This window comes from Scardinius erythrophthalmus (genome assembly GCF_964197995.2).
Source record: "Scardinius erythrophthalmus genome assembly, chromosome: 22".
Classification (NCBI taxonomy): Eukaryota; Metazoa; Chordata; class Actinopteri; order Cypriniformes; family Leuciscidae; genus Scardinius; species Scardinius erythrophthalmus.
The window spans coordinates 9,073,447-9,089,705 of NC_138242.1; the positions used below are offsets into that span (position 1 = coordinate 9,073,447).

The window sequence follows — 16,259 nt, forward strand, 5'->3', positions numbered from 1 at the left end:
ATTATAATGTAAGACTATAGAAAAAATGACAGACGTTAGCTTCAGTAAAGTTAGCTTCATTCATTGAGAGAAAAGGTATGACGTCGCATGTGCACCTTCTGGGTTTGTAGTCTTTGTAATTACGTATTTTCACAGTCTTATACCTCAGCAGTTTTACATCAAGCTGCGACTTTCTTGACTTTAAAATGTATCTTTTAAATTGACAAACATCATATGTGTAAATCAGGGCACAATTCAAACGAGATCAAAATATTTGTTGTCTCTCTCCATTGACTACCATACAATATGGTATTAGGCTCTATAGAGAGCCTAAGTCCCTCCCCTTTCGGTCGACCACCATGGGACCTTATTTCGGAAAAATATTGTATGGTAGTCAATGGCGAGAGACAACAAATATTTTGATCTCGTTTGAATTGTGCCCTGATTTACACATATGATGTTTGTCAATTTAAAAGATACATTTTAAAGTCAAGAAAGTCGCAGCTTGATGTAAAACTGCTGAGGTATAAGACTGTGAAAATACGTAATTACAAAGACTACAAACCCAGAAGGCGCACATGCGACGTCATACCTTTTATCTCAATGAATGAAGCTAACTTTACTGAAGCTAACGTCTGTCATTTTTTCTATAGTCTTACATTATAATCGTAACGTTACGCCGTCATGCCTGAGTGTTTTGAGCCAGAATACACACATACGAGCAACGGATCTTGTGACGTACATAGTGCGAGACGAGAGATGTAGTTCATTGAGCGATTTTCACATAAAACTAAACGTTACTCTTCTGTTTTATGACAAACTGCGACTTTCTTGACTTTCATAATTACCTTTTAAATTGACAAACATCATAGGTGTAGTTCAGGGCACAGTTCAGACGGAATAAAAAGATAAGTTATCTCTCGCCATTGACTTCCATACATATTTTTTCAGAAATAAGGTCCCATGAGCCGGAAGCGGAGGGGCGGGACTTAGGCTCTCTATTACACAAACGGTTAATAGATCTGAGTCCCGCCTCCTGAACACACATCGCTAAACTGATTGGCTTTGTGTTTTCTTTCTAACTTGTGAGAGGCTGTAGTCACATTTGGTTGTGCGAAGCGCCAAAACTCCTCCGAGTCCTAAGGAAACCTAGATGCGGTAAGCGAGGGAGAAATCAACAGTTCTGTGCTCAAGAATACGGGGCAAATTGCGTCAAATATTGATTTGGGGACAGACGTTTTTACAATATAATGACAATCGTAACATAACACTAACATAATCGTTAGTGTGTGTGTGTGTGTGTGTGAGAGAGAGAGAGAGAGAGAGAGAGAGAGAGAGAGAGAGAGAGAGAGAGAGAGTGTGCGCATGAGAGAGAGAGAGAGAGAGAGAGAGAGTGTGTGTGTGTGTGTGTGTGTGTGTGTGTGTGTGTGTGTGCGTGAGCGAGAGAGAGAGAGAGAGAGAGTGTGTGTGTGCGTGAGCGTGAGAGAGAGAGAGAGAGAGAGAGAGAGAGAGAGAGAGAGAGAGAGAGAGAGTGTGTGTGCAACTCTACATTATAGGGTCAAAATATCCCCACAAAGATGTCAATATCCGAAATCCTTGTCCTTTTTTTTTTTCTCAGAAAACAGCTTATAAATCAGACTTTTTTTTTTTGAAAATGTAAAAATGCAGTCAGTTTTCTGTGATAGGTAAGGTTAGTCTATAGTCCCCATAAAACATGAAAAAATAATGTTGCTTGGTCTGTTGAAGGCTGGTCTTGTTGAAATGAGAGGCCTGTTGATCAAATCATCCCAGTCTCATCAGCTGGACTGAAAGAAGTTTCAGTGCTCTTAGGACACTGAAAACATGGCTCAGAGCAATGGTCACAAGTGACACTTGACATTATTGCTGTGTGTCGTGTCCAACAGGACAAACTGGACAGTATTGATATGAAACATATGCCAACAGTTAATTTCTGTTAAATGATTAGTTCACTTAGTTAAAAATGAAAATGATGTCATCATTTACTCACTCTCGGGTTGTTTCAAACCAGTTTCTTTCTTCTGCTGAACACAAAAGAATACATTTTGAAGAATGTCGATAACCAGACAGTTGATGGTAGCTATTGACTTCCATAGTATTTTTTTTTCCTACTATGGAAGTCAATGGGGTCCATCCACTGTCTGGTTATCGACATTCTTCAAAATATATTCTTTTGTGTTCATCAGAAGAAAGAAATTCATACAGGATTGAAATAGTTTGAGGGTGAGTAAATGATTTTCAGTTTTGGGTGAACTATATCACTTTAATGAAAGATGCAGACATGTGTTTGGCTTCTTCAAAAAGCAAGGAACAAGACAGTATTGCACTATTGCATTGCACTATGAGCGGAGTAAAGTTAAGTCTGTTAAACTGCCACCATGTCTTTATTAGTTATTTGTGACATTACAGAATTAATTAATTTACGTATTGTTAAGGTCAATATAGACTAAAAACCTTAATACATTACCCTATTAATTTCCTGATTCCTCAGCTTATTTAGCTTATTTATTTAGAAAATTAATTTTCTATGGGCATATATACGGTTGAAACAGGTAGCCTAGTGCATCATCCCAAATTTTTCAACATCAACATTTTAATATAATTGTAGTCAAATATGGCCTTTAGAAAAATGTGTTTTTTTGAGGAGCTGGGGTAGTGCTCTATATAGGCTCCTGTGGCGCGGCCTTAGCTTTTGTCCTTAATGGCATTTTTTTCCTTACATTACTTTTACTTTTATACTTTAAGTAGTTTTGAAACCAGCACTTTTATACTTTTACTTGAGTAAAAAGCTTGAGTTGATACTTCAACTTCTACAGAAGTCTTTTTAAACCCTAGTATCTATACTTCTACTTGAGTAATGAATGTGAATACTTTTGACACCTCTGGTGTTTTAAGAACACCAGTCTTTATGATCATGAGTCATGACTGTGTACAAAGCATGGCAAGACTTCATCAGCAAGGAAGAAGAATAGAGGGCAAAAACCGAAAGTGCATGATAGGGGCCGTCAAACACTAAGGATTGTGTCCAAACAACACAGAACAACTGCAGCAAAGTGACAGCAAACCTCAATATTCACCCACCACGTTTCCAAAAAAACAGACCACAGAAAACGTCACAAAGCAAACATCGATGAAAGAGCTGCAATTGTTTAAAATTAAATCTTAAAGGTAAATTTTGGTTTTCCCATGCAGGTTTTTAAGTTATTTTTGTCCATGCAACCCTTTAACAGGCTGAAATTAAAATAGAATGCCTGAATGAAAAATTTAAACATCATGTTGTCTCAGTACTTTCAGGAACTGGATTAGATTAAAACATAGCAGTATTCACGTAGGAAAAAGAGTAAAAATTATTTTTACAGTATGGTTTCTTTGGCTTCTGAGCAGCCAAAACTGTATTAAGGAAAAGCAAAGCACTGCCCTGACTATCCAGCAGGGAGCGCCAAATGAATGGCAAATTGCACGTTAATGGTAGTTACCTGCAAATTGGTGACAATTACAATGAAAAAAAGGATCACGTGTTTGAACAATAGAATAATCCCTAATCTTTCCATTTATTTTTAAAGTAATCATGATGTAGCTACTATTGGGGGTTACTTGCATTTTGACACTGAAGAAAAAAAGAATATTTTCTTTAAAAAAAAGAGCTCTGAGATTTACTTGCCAAATTGCTTGACAAAAATAGTAGCATAAATCGGAATGCAGTGTAGGGAATTGTAAAGGGTTCACAGAGAAAAGATTCCATTTTCCATCCATGCTTGCCTCTCTTCCTCCATCTGCATGCACAGGAAGTTGGACACAAATAAGAAGGAAATCTGGAGCCACTAGAGCTCTAAAGCCTGGTGCATTCATTAAGTTATTCATTGTCTTATGAGGCGTTTCTATCTGTACCTTCCATGGCCACTGGTTCAAGAAACAAGAAAACTTTCCATGTTTTCTTTTTATTTATTAAAACTTAATCAGATCTTTATCTGCCATCTGTTTTTATAACAAATATAATATACCAGTCTCACAACACCAAATGACCATTTAAAGGGTTAGTTTACCCAAAAATTAAAATTGTGTCATTTACTCACCCTCATGTCGTCCCTTACCTTACCTGTAAGACTTTCATTCATCTTCAGAACACAAATTAAGATATTTTAAATGAAATCCGAGAGCTTTCTGTCCCTCCATTAACAGCTACGCAACTATCACTTTGCTTTCAAAAAGTTCATAAAGAGACCATAAAACGAATCCATATGAATGGAGTGGTTTAGTCTAAATTTTCTGAAGAGAGACAAACACTTTACAGTAGACTGTATGATGAACAGATTCAATGTAGGCTTTTATTCACATAAACATTCATCAACACATCAGTTGTGGTAAACGGAAAGCTCAAGCATGCTTGAAGTGCTAGAACCAATGAGGTTAATTCTCTTGTGTTATGCTGCACGTTTGAGCTTCAGCAAGAACCAATGAGGAACAATCTCTTGTGTTACGCAGCACATTTGAGTTCAGCAAGAACCAATGAGGTTCATTCTCATGTTACACAGTCTGTTTGAGCTTCAGCAAGAATCAATGAGGTTCATTCTCTTGTGTTGCGCAGCACGTTTGAGTTCAGCAAGAACCAATGAGGTTCATTTTTGTGTTACGCAGCACGTTTGAGTTCAGCAAGAACCAATGATGTTCATTCTCGTGTTACGCAGCACATTTGAGCTTCAGCAAGAACCAATGAGGTTCATTCTCGTGTTACACACCATGTTTGAGCTTCAGCAAGAACCAATGAGGTTCATTCTCTTGTGTTACGCAGCACGTTTGAGTTCAGCAAGAACCAATGAGGTTCATTCTCGTGTTAAGCAGCACGTTTGAGCTTCAGCAAGAACCAATGAGGTTCAATCTCTTGTGCTACACAGTCCGTTTGAGCTTCAGCAAGAACCAATGAGGTTCATTCTCGTGTTACGCAGCACATTTGAGTTCAGCAAGAACCAATGAGGTTCATTTTTGTGTTACGCGGCACGTTTAATCTTCAGCAAGAACCAATGAGGTTCATTCTCGTGTTGCGCAGCATGTTTGAGCTTCAGCAAGAACCAATGATGTTCATTCTTGTGTTGCGCAGCATGTTTGAGCTTCAGCAAGAACCAATGAGGTTCATTCTCTTGTGTTACGCAGCACATTTGAGTTCAGCAAGAACCATTGAGGTTCATTTTTGTGTTACGCAGCACGTTTAAGCTTCAGCAAGAACCAATGAGGTTCATTCTCCTGTTATACAGCACGTTTGAGCTTCAGCAAGAACCAATGATGTTCATTCTTGTGTTAAGCAGCATGTTTGAGCTTCAGCAAGAACCAATGAGGTTCATTCTTATGTTACGCAGCACGTTTGAGCTTCAGCAAGAACCAATGAGGTTCATTATTGTGTTACGCAGCACGTTTGTGTTCAGCAAGAACCAGTGAGATTCATTCTTGTGTTACGCAGCACGTTTAAGCTTCAGCAAGAACCAATGATGTTCATTCTTATGTTACGCAGCACGTTTGAGCTTCAGCAAGAACCAATGAGGTTCATTATTGTGTTACGCAGCACGTTTGAGTTCAGCAAGAACCAATGATGTTCATTCTTGTGTTACGCGGCACGTTTGAGTTCAGCAAGAACCAATGATGTTCATTCTTATGTTACGCAGCACGTTTGAGCTTCAGCAAGAACCAATGAGGTCCAATCTCTTGTGTTACACAGTCTGTTTGAGCTTCAGCAAGAACCAATGAGGTTCATTCTCGTGTTACGCAGCACGTTTGAGTTTCAGCAAGAACCAATGAGGTTCATTCTCGTGTTACGCAGCACGTTTGAGCTTCTGCAAGAACCAATGAGGTTCATTCTCGTGTTGCGCAGCACGTTTGAGTTTCAGCAAGAACCAATGAGGTTCATTTTCGTGTTACGCAGCACGTTTGAGCTTCTGCAAGAACCAATGAGGTTCATTCTCGTGTTGCGCAGCACGTTTGAGCTTCTGCAAGAACCAATGAGGTTCATTCTCGTGTTGCGCAGCACGTTTGAGTTTCAGCAAGAACCAATGATGTTCATTCTTGTGTTACGCAGCATGTTTGAGCTTCAGCAAGAACCAATGAGGTTCATTCTCTTGTGTTACGCAGCAAATTTGAGTTCAGCAAGAACCAATGAGGTTCATTTTTGTGTTACGCAGCACGTTTGAGCTTCTGCTAGAACCAGTGATGTTCATTCTTGTGTTACGCAGCACGTTTGAGTTTCAGCAAGAACCAATGAGGTTCATTCTCGTGTTGCGCAGCATGTTTGAGCTTCAGCAAGAACCAATGAGGTTCATTCTCGTGTTTTACACAGCACGTTTGAGCTTCAGCAAGAACCAATGTGGTTGAATCTCGTGTTACACAGTCCGTTTGAGCTTCAGCAAGAACCAATGAGGTTCAATCTCTTGTGCTACACAGTCCGTTTGAGCTTCAGCAAGAACCAATGAGGTTCATTCTCATGTTACGCAGCACGTTTAAGCTTCAGCAAGAACCAATGAGGTTCATTCTCGTGTTACGCAGCACATTTGAGTTCAGCAAGAACCAATGAGGTTCATTTTTGTGTTACGCGGCACGTTTAATCTTCAGCAAGAACCAATGAGGTTCATTCTCGTGTTACGCAGCACATTTGAGTTCAGCAAGAACCAATGAGGTTCATTCTCGTGTTATGCAGCACATTTGAGCTTCAGCAAGAACCAATGATGTTCATTCTTGTGTTGCGCAGCATGTTTGAGCTTCAGCAAGAACCAATGAGGTTCATTCTCTTGTGTTACGCAGCACATTTGAGTTCAGCAAGAACCATTGAGGTTCATTTTTGTGTTACGCAGCACGTTTAAGCTTCAGCAAGAACCAATGAGGTTCATTCTCCTGTTATACAGCACGTTTGAGCTTCAGCAAGAACCAATGATGTTCATTCTTGTGTTAAGCAGCATGTTTGAGCTTCAGCAAGAACCAATGAGGTTCATTCTCTTGTGTTACGCAGCACGTTTGTGTTCAGCAAGAACCAGTGAGATTCATTCTTGTGTTACGCAGCACGTTTAAGCTTCAGCAAGAACCAATGATGTTCATTCTTGTGTTACGCAGCATGTTTGAGTTCAGCAAGAACCAATGATGTTCATTCTTATGTTACGCAGCACGTTTGAGCTTCAGCAAGAACCAATGAGGTTCATTATTGTGTTACGCAGCACGTTTGAGCTTCAGCAAGAACCAATGAGGTTCATTATTGTGTTACGCAGCACGTTTGAGTTCAGCAAGAACCAATGATGTTCATTCTTGTGTTACGCAGCACATTTAAATTTCAGCAAGAACCAATGAGGTTCATTCTTGTGTTACGCAGCACGTTTGAGTTCAGCAAGAACCAATGATGTTCATTCTTATGTTACGCAGCACGTTTGAGCTTCAGCAAGAACCAATGAGGTTCATTCTCGTGTTACGCAGCACGTTTGAGTTTCAGCAAGAACCAATGAGGTTCATTCTCGTGTTACGCAGCACGTTTGAGCTTCTGCAAGAACCAATGAGGTTCATTCTCGTGTTGCGCAGCACGTTTGAGTTTCAGCAAGAACCAATGAGGTTCATTCTCGTGTTACGCAGCACGTTTGAGTTTCAGCAAGAACCAATGAGGTTCATTCTCGTGTTACGCAGCACGTTTGAGCTTCTGCAAGAACCAATGAGGTTCATTCTCGTGTTGCGCAGCACGTTTGAGTTTCAGCAAGAACCAATGAGGTTCATTCTCGTGTTACGCAGCACGTTTGAGCTTCTGCAAGAACCAATGAGGTTCATTCTCGTGTTGCGCAGCACGTTTGAGTTTCAGCAAGAACCAATGATGTTCATTCTTGTGTTACGCAGCATGTTTGAGCTTCAGCAAGAACCAATGAGGTTCATTCTCTTGTGTTACGCAGCAAATTTGAGTTCAGCAAGAACCAATGAGGTTCATTTTTGTGTTACGCAGCACGTTTGTGTTCAGCAAGAACCAGTGAGATTCGTTCTTGTTACGCAGCACGTTTGAGCTTCTGCTAGAACCAGTGATGTTCATTCTTGTGTTACGCAGCACGTTTGAGCTTCAGCAAGAACCAATGAGGTTCATTCTCGTGTTGCGCAGCATGTTTGAGCTTCAGCAAGAACCAATGAGGTTCATTCTCGTGTTTTACACAGCACGTTTGAGCTTCAGCAAGAACCAATGTGGTTGAATCTCGTGTTACACAGTCTGTTTGAGCTTCAGCAAGAACCAATGAGGTTCATTCTCTTGTGTTATGCAGCACGTTTGAGCTTCAGCAAGAACCAGTGATGTTCATTCTCGTGTTACGCAGCACGTTTGAGCTTCAGCAAGAACCAATGAGGTTCATTCTCGTGTTACGCAGCACGTTTGAGCTTCAGCAAGAACCAATGAGGTTGAATCTCGTGTTACACAGTCCGTTTGAGCTTCAGCAAGAACCAATGAGGTTCATTCTCGTGTTACGCAGCACGTTTGAGCTTCAGCAAAAACCAATGAGGTTGAATCTCGTGTTACACAGTCCGTTTGAGCTTCAGCAAGAACCAATGAGGTTCATTCTCTTGTGTTATGCAGCACGTTTGAGCTTCAGCAAGAACCAATGAGGTTCATTCTTGTGTTATGCAGCACGTTTAAATTTCAGCAAGAACCAATGAGGTTCATTTTTGTGTTATGCAGCACGTTTGAGCTTCTGCAAGAACCAATGAGGTTCATTCTCGTGTTACGCAGCACGTTTGAGCTTCTGCAAGAACCAATGAGGTTCATTCTCGTGTTGCGCAGCACGTTTGAGTTTCAGCAAGAACCAATGAGGTTCATTCTCGTGTTAAGCAGCATGTTTGAGCTTCAGCAAGAACCAATGAGGTTCATTCTCTTGTGTTACGCAGCACATTTGAGTTCAGCAAGAACCAATGAGGTTCATTTTTGTGTTACCTAGCACGTTTGTGTTCAGCAAGAACCAGTGAGATTCGTTCTTGTGTTACGCAGCACGTTTGAGCTTCTGCAAGAACCAATGATGTTCATTCTTGTGCAGCACGTTTGAGCTTCTGCAAGAACCAATGAGGTTCATTCTCGTGTTACGCAGCACGTTTGAGTTTCAGCAAGAACCAATGAGGTTCATTCTCGTGTTACGCAGCACGTTTGAGTTTCAGCAAGAACCAATGAGGTTCATTCTCGTGTTGCGCAGCACGTTTGAGTTTCAGCAAGAACCAATGAGGTTCATTCTCGTGTTACGCAGCACGTTTGAGTTTCAGCAAGAACCAATGAGGTTCATTCTCGTGTTACGCAGCACGTTTGAGTTTCAGCAAGAACCAATGAGGTTCATTCTCGTGTTACGCAGCACGTTTGAGTTTCAGCAAGAACCAATGAGGTTCATTCTCGTGTTGCGCAGCACGTTTGAGTTTCAGCAAGAACCAATGAGGTTCATTCTCGTGTTGCGCAGCACGTTTAAGCTTCAGCAAGAACCAATGATGTTCATTCTTGTGTTACGCAGCACATTTGAGTTCAACAAGAACCAATGAGGGTCATTTTTGTGTTACGCAGCACATTTAAATTTCAGCAAGAACCAATGAGGTTCATTCTCTTGTGTTACGCGGCACATTTGAGTTCAGCAAGAACCAATGAGGTTCATTTTTGTGTTACGCAGCACGTTTGTGTTCAGCAAGAACCAGTGAGATTCGTTCGTGTTACGCAGCACGTTTAAGCTTCAGCAAGAACCAATGAGGTTCATTCTCGTGTTACGCAGCACGTTTGAGTTTCAGCAAGAACCAATGAGGTTAATTCTCGTGTTACGCAGCACGTTTGAGTTTTAGCAAGAACCAATGAGGTTCATTCTCGTGTTATGCATCATGTTTGAGCTTCAGCAAGAACCAATGAGGTTCATTCTTGTGTTACGCAGCACGTTTGAGCTTCAGCAAGAACCAATGAGGTTCATTCTCGTGTTACGCAGCACGTTTGAGCTTCTGCAAGAACCAATGAGGTTCATTCTTGTGTTACGCAGCACGTTTGAGCTTCAGCAAGAACCAATGAGGTTCATTCTCGTGTTACGCAGCACGTTTGAGCTTCTGCAAGAACCAATGAGGTTCATTCTTGTGTTACGCAGCACGTTTGAGCTTCAGCAAGAACCAATGAGGTTCATTCTTGTGTTACGCAGCACGTTTGAGCTTCAGCAAGAACCAATGAGGTTCATTCTCGTGTTACGCAGCACGTTTGAGTTTCAGCAAGAACCAATGAGGTTCAATATCTTGTGTTACGCAGCACGTTTGAGCTTCAGCAAGAACCAATGAGGTTCATTCTCGTGTTACGCAGCACGTTTGAGTTTCAGCAAGAACCAATGAGGTTCAATATCTTGTATTACACAGTACGTTTGAGCTTCAGCAAGAACCAATGAGGTTCATTCTTGTGTGTTATTCAGCATGTTTAAACTTCAGCAAGAACCAATGAGGTTCATTCTCGTGTTACGCAGCACGTTTGAGCTTCCGCAGGAACCAATGAGGTTTGTTCTTGCACATCAAGCATCAATCTGTAGGGTTGATTTTATGTTTGCTGATCAATGTTTATATGTAAATAAAAGTCTAAATTCAATCCATTCATGTAAAGCGTTTGAGTCTCTTCAGAAATGTAGGACTAAACCGCTTGATATGAATTACTCGCTTGGACTCTCAATGGAGGAACAGAAGTCTCTCAGATTTCATTAAAAATATCTTCTTTTTAACGAAAGTCTTACGGGTTTGGAAGGACAGGGTGAGTAAATGATGACATTCCATTTTTCATTTTTGCGTGAACTAACACTTTAATACCAACGATCAAATGTGTATTTGAAGAGAACAAAGAGTCTTAGTTCTAAAATAAACACTGACATGAGTTTATTGTCCCCAGATATTTAATTGTCGAATTTAGGAGGAACAGGGTTTCACACTGAACAACAAACATCTTTGACTGTTTTAATTGTATAAGCCTTACTGAAATGTTCATTCATGCACAAACACTCTTTTCTGCAAGTGAAAGACCTGCCACATCACCACAGCAAAACAATAAAACACTGCAACAAATAAGTAGATAATGAATTGAATCTTTTACATATTATTTCCACATTGATATGTTTCACTTTTAAGCAAGATAAAGTTGTCCACCAAACATTAACATATTTTACTAGCTACGGCTGTGATATATTTATTGCTGTTAAAGTCCCCCTGTAGTCAAAAAGGCTATCCCTTAAAACTCATTACCAAAATTCACCAAATTTCACCAAAGATCACCAAAATGACATATATAAGTTTTTTTCCTGTGATTTATTTTATTTCATTTTTAACAGCTTGAATGTAACTCTACACCCTTGCTTCATTTAATATGCGCAGATTCATGAATATGCAAATTAGCCCCACCTCCACCCACTCACTCCAAGATCCACTCGGTCAACTCATATAGTCGATGTTTCAGAATGGTAATGCGTTTTATGTATTGCTCTCTAAAACATCGAACACATAACGGTAATTAATATTTTTGAACAACTTAGGATGTCAGTGGAGAAAGGCTTTTAGCTATATTGCTAAATGTGCCTGATTTTTCATATCAACAGAAAAATATATATAACCTGGCTACTCTCAAGACCACAGTTAATGATATGCCAAAAACTGCTGGCACATTGACATGATTGGTTACAAGGTAGCGATTTCAGTTCGCATTTTCGAGACAGTCTTTGGTTCACTGGAGTTTTAAGGAGAAAATACTCAGCAATGGTGTTGACTTATGACTTTGCACATGGTTTGTCTTAAAGCATATTAATAACACCACATGACCACAAACTGCACACTTGATTTTCACCACAGGGGGTCTTTAATTCAGTAACAGGATGTTAACCCTTACTCTGTTAAATGTTGCTTTTTTATGACTAGCTGCAATGTGGGATCAACTGAGAGCCAGTTTGACTCAAGTTTGAGATATCCCTGAAACCATCAATTTCATCTGCCGCTTCAAAACAACACAAATACAGTACAATATTTTGTGGAAAGTCACAACAAGTGCAGAATTACATCAGCAGGGAAACCACAACATTCATTAGTGTTTATCTATAGATCCATCATGTCATTTAACCATAAAGGCTAGGCTTACTGATTGTTTTAGATGTCAATGCAGGGTTTTCATGGTTAGCTGTGATAGCTAAGCTTGTAAATCTGGAAATATTAAACATTTTAAACATGTAAAAGTCATGAAAATTTCTATAGTGAACATAGGTTTTATTCCAGTTATGCTCTGCTCTAGCTAGATGTGACTCTTTTTGAGTGCAGTCTAAAATGATTCAAAATAATTAATTAAGCTGTTCAATCTAGATTTCCAATCATGATTCATTACAGATTTTAATTTCGGTCACTATGAGCATAAGACTTTTTACACGTTGATTGATTTATATCCATCTAATACAACCATTACATCCATTATAGTTGATAGACTGTTTTGAGGGACTGTTTACAGAAAGTTGGGCAATAAATCTGGGAGAAAAGCTTACAGAACACCACATCTCAAAAACACCCCAGAAAATGTGCATTTAGAGGTCAGGGGTCACATTTTACAAACACTTCACCAGACAGCACTGCTCCTGAAGATGACAGGGTGAGAGAAGATCCATGCAGAAGTGGGAATTGATGATATTTGATGGAGTTGTAGTAGCTCATTCATCAAATCGACCCTCCAGGATACTCTCGAAGGAAAACGGGACAAACTTGAAGCCCTGTCCTGTGTAGAATTTGTTCTGGAACTCCACCCTAAATGACAGGAAAAACAGGACAAAAGAACACAGTGTCAGAGCAGGACATTCAATACAAAAAACACCTGTGAATTCCTGTTGACAACATTGTACTTGCATCTTTATTTATTTAAAGTATGTTTGTGGTAATTTCCTCAAAAGAAAAAGGGTATTTAAATAAAAGAGTGAGAATCGGGGTTGGGTTGTAAGACCATATGCGGAATGTGTCAGCCGTCGGGGAGTCTGCTATACTGTGGCAGTCTCAGTCATACACACACTAGCAGCGTTAAAACACACATACACTTGGAAAACATAAAAAGTCTCCTACGCTCACTAAGGCAGCATAGTTTAAAAATGTATTTGTTTAAAAATACAGTAAAAACAGTGAAATATAATTTTTACTTATAACGGTTTTGTAATATATTTTAAAATGTAAATTATTCCTTGTTTGGGCAAAGCTGAATTTTCAGCATCATTACTCCAGTCTTCAGTGTCACATGATCATTCAGAAATCATTCTAATTTGCTGATTTGGTGCTTAAAAAAACATTCGATTCTTAATATTTTTCTGAAAATGAAATTCTTTGTTGAATTGAAAGTTCTGTTACTTTTGAACAACTGAATGTGTCCATGCTGAATAAAAGTATTGCTTTCTTAAAACCAAACCAAGGGCCAGAGTTACTAACAGCTTGCACTAGCTCTTTTTGGCATTAAAAAACTATTGTCAGGGTTTACTGTAGACACGCAGTGAAAAATTAGCGCTGAAAAGGCGTGGACAGGGTTATTTTTGTGTCTGACCTTATTGCATATGCATTTGTAGGAGTTTTCCTTCCAGACGCAAAATTTATGAGAGATATGTATTTAAATGAATCATGCAAGGTGGTTTACTAAGGTTTGCGCTAGTCAATTTACTGGTATTTGCGCCATTATTCAGCCACAGATACCTCTCAGTGCTGACCAAAGCACCCACTGAACGACCACTAGCGCGGACCGTTTGCTTGGTCGCACAGAGGGACAAATGCATATCGGAGGCAACTCGTAATCCATATCGGATTCAAGAGATTTGTTGTCCTCCACCTGAGTCGAAGAGGCACCAGGGTCGAGCAAGAGGACATCCGGATCTGGAGAGAGTCCGAGCGATAGGGACGGACCTGTCTCTCGCCCCTCAGCCTGATTCATATGGGAGCCCCATGATGGCAAAGCGGGTGTTGACCCTTGAAAGAAAGCAAGGCGAGTGCGTAGCATCTTAACCGCTCACAATTCGCAATGCTCGCACTCGCCCTTCTCCAATGCAAGGGCAGCGTGCTCCTCCACCAAACAAACAAAGCAATACTGGTGTGTGTCGCATTCAGACATTTTTTTCTTTTCTTTTTTTTCTTCTTTTTTTGGGCATTTATATAGCGCTTTCATATGTACTACTGTACACCCAAAGCGCTTTACAATCATATCAGGGAATCTCTCCTCAACCACCACCAGTGTGAGCATCCACTTGGATGATTTTTTTTTCCCTTTTCTCTTGTTTGACAGAATGAGAGGATAAAGAGAATTTTATGTGCACTGCCTAGTGAAAACTAGCTCCTACCATCACTCACACACACACACACACACACACACACACACACACACACACACACACACACACACACACACACACACACACACACACACACACACACACACACACACACACACACACACACACACACACACACACACACACACACACAATGTGGTGTGAAGACAAAGAGACCTTCCGATGCACCAGTGGCACATCTAATTATAGGCTCTGACGAGCGCCCATTTCGATGACGTCACTGTTCGAGGCTATAAAAGTTGGAAGTCAATTCCATTGACGTGTTACACACATATTTCACACAAAAGTGTTCCCAGAGCACTGAATCAAGTGCAGCATTAAGTGTAGCTTTTGAAAGGGAACAGTTGAGTTCAAACAAAAACATTTTAGGAAAATCAACATCAATTTATGAAGTCATCTTATGTGATGGTCTCTCACATTTTTCACTTGTATTGACAATTCAACATTCAAGATGACTTTGGTAAATGAGTGAATGCAACTAGAGAAAGATAACTGCAGAAGTGGAGGAAATGAGAATTTCCCCCTTTTTTTCCTTGACAAAAAGGCACTCAAAACAAATTAATCTTAACTTGTGTTCTCTGAGTAACCAAGGCATAGAATGTGAATAGTACAGATTACTAGATTTTTACAAATAATTTACAACATAAAGTTAACTAAAAAGTATTAGTTAGAACAACTGTTGGATTTACAGTGTATCAGTTTAAATCCTATATAAAAAATATTATACATTATAGTTAGACTGTAAAACAAATGCACAAAGTGTTCTTTTGGCATCCTCAGAAGGTTCTGTGCAAAGATCATATTGACTTTCTTTTCATATAAGCATTTTTGCCTTTTTAAAACTTTCATATCATTAAGCTATGTGGGTAAATTGTTTTTTTTTGGGGCTATTTCTCATACTTTGTCTATAGTGGGAATTTTTTTCAATTTCTACAGGTTTATCCGAAGATAAGGAGTGAAAAGCTGTAATCACACATTCCGTCACTATCAGCAGCTCATAGATAAGAGTGTTTAGATTTGCAGTGTAGAGAACATATTTTTGAACTGAAGGTTGAGATTTTGAGAAAGGTAATGTCCAGACACAAACTGGGGGAAGCTTTTAAACATCAAATGGAACTGGAAAATGATTTTACATTGGAAAAAATAAATAACAACAGAAAGGAAACATTGCCTCCTTATTTCAGATGTTCATCCTGTTTGTGTGTGTGTTAGAAAATACAAAAGAGAAGGGAACATCTAAGAGTGGAGGAATTTCTCACTGCTGTGATAAATATTTAAGTCAAGAGAGAAAAGACTCTTCCATCTTTCCGCACATGGAACAAATAAAAGCACCAAGAGTGCAGAACTTTATTTGCCTCCAACATGCATGTGTAATCATTAGAAGTGGAAAGTGGGTCGGGCAGGGAATGCTATTGAAATGCCACAATTAAAACTCTCACTGAAAGTCATTCTTACCGTGACTATAGCATTCAGAAAGCTTTGTACTTTAATATATCACCTCGCAAGGCAATGAATGAAACAAATTAAATATAAGATAAAATAACAAGCAGATGTCATGATATAAAATTTTGCTCCATTGAAATACAGCAGAACACCGCACTTTCAACCATTTCATGTTTCACCAGGTGTTATGTGTATTGTCTTCTTGTTTGCTGATAATGATCAATGTAGTATATCAACTATATATATTGCACTGGGTGAAACAATGCCTTCAGATTTAGGTATGTGTTATTCCTGTAATTAAATCTGTGAAATAATATCTGCAGCAGACAGATCTACCCCAATCACTGTGTGAATGAATTGCTTGTATTCACAGCGGTCTGGATTTTTGCTTTATTAGAATCCCTTTAAGCAGCTTGAGTGGAAGGAATTGCAAGAGTTTAATGCCTAGAGTCAAGGGTTTAGAACAAACCCTACGCTGAATGTTTGGGCAATGGA

At 39.5% G+C, this 16,259-nt stretch overlaps 1 protein-coding gene across 2 annotated transcripts in view; it reads right to left on the reverse strand.

Annotated features, from left to right (window-relative positions):
* Window positions 1–10,856: 10,856 nt before the first annotated feature.
* Window positions 10,857–16,259, reverse strand: part of atp6v0a1b (ATPase H+ transporting V0 subunit a1b) — a 28,622-nt gene continuing 23,219 nt past the window's right edge. The window contains exon 21 of one of the 2 annotated variants that reach the window (XR_014029138.1): window positions 10,857–12,747. Coding sequence is in view for 1 of the 2 variants with exons in the window: in XM_081352082.1 (XP_081208208.1) it covers window positions 12,654–12,747 (94 nt within the window). In the remaining variant the exon portion in view is untranslated. The remainder of the gene's footprint in view (window positions 12,748–16,259) is intronic. The other variant, XM_081352082.1, reaches the window with a different exon arrangement.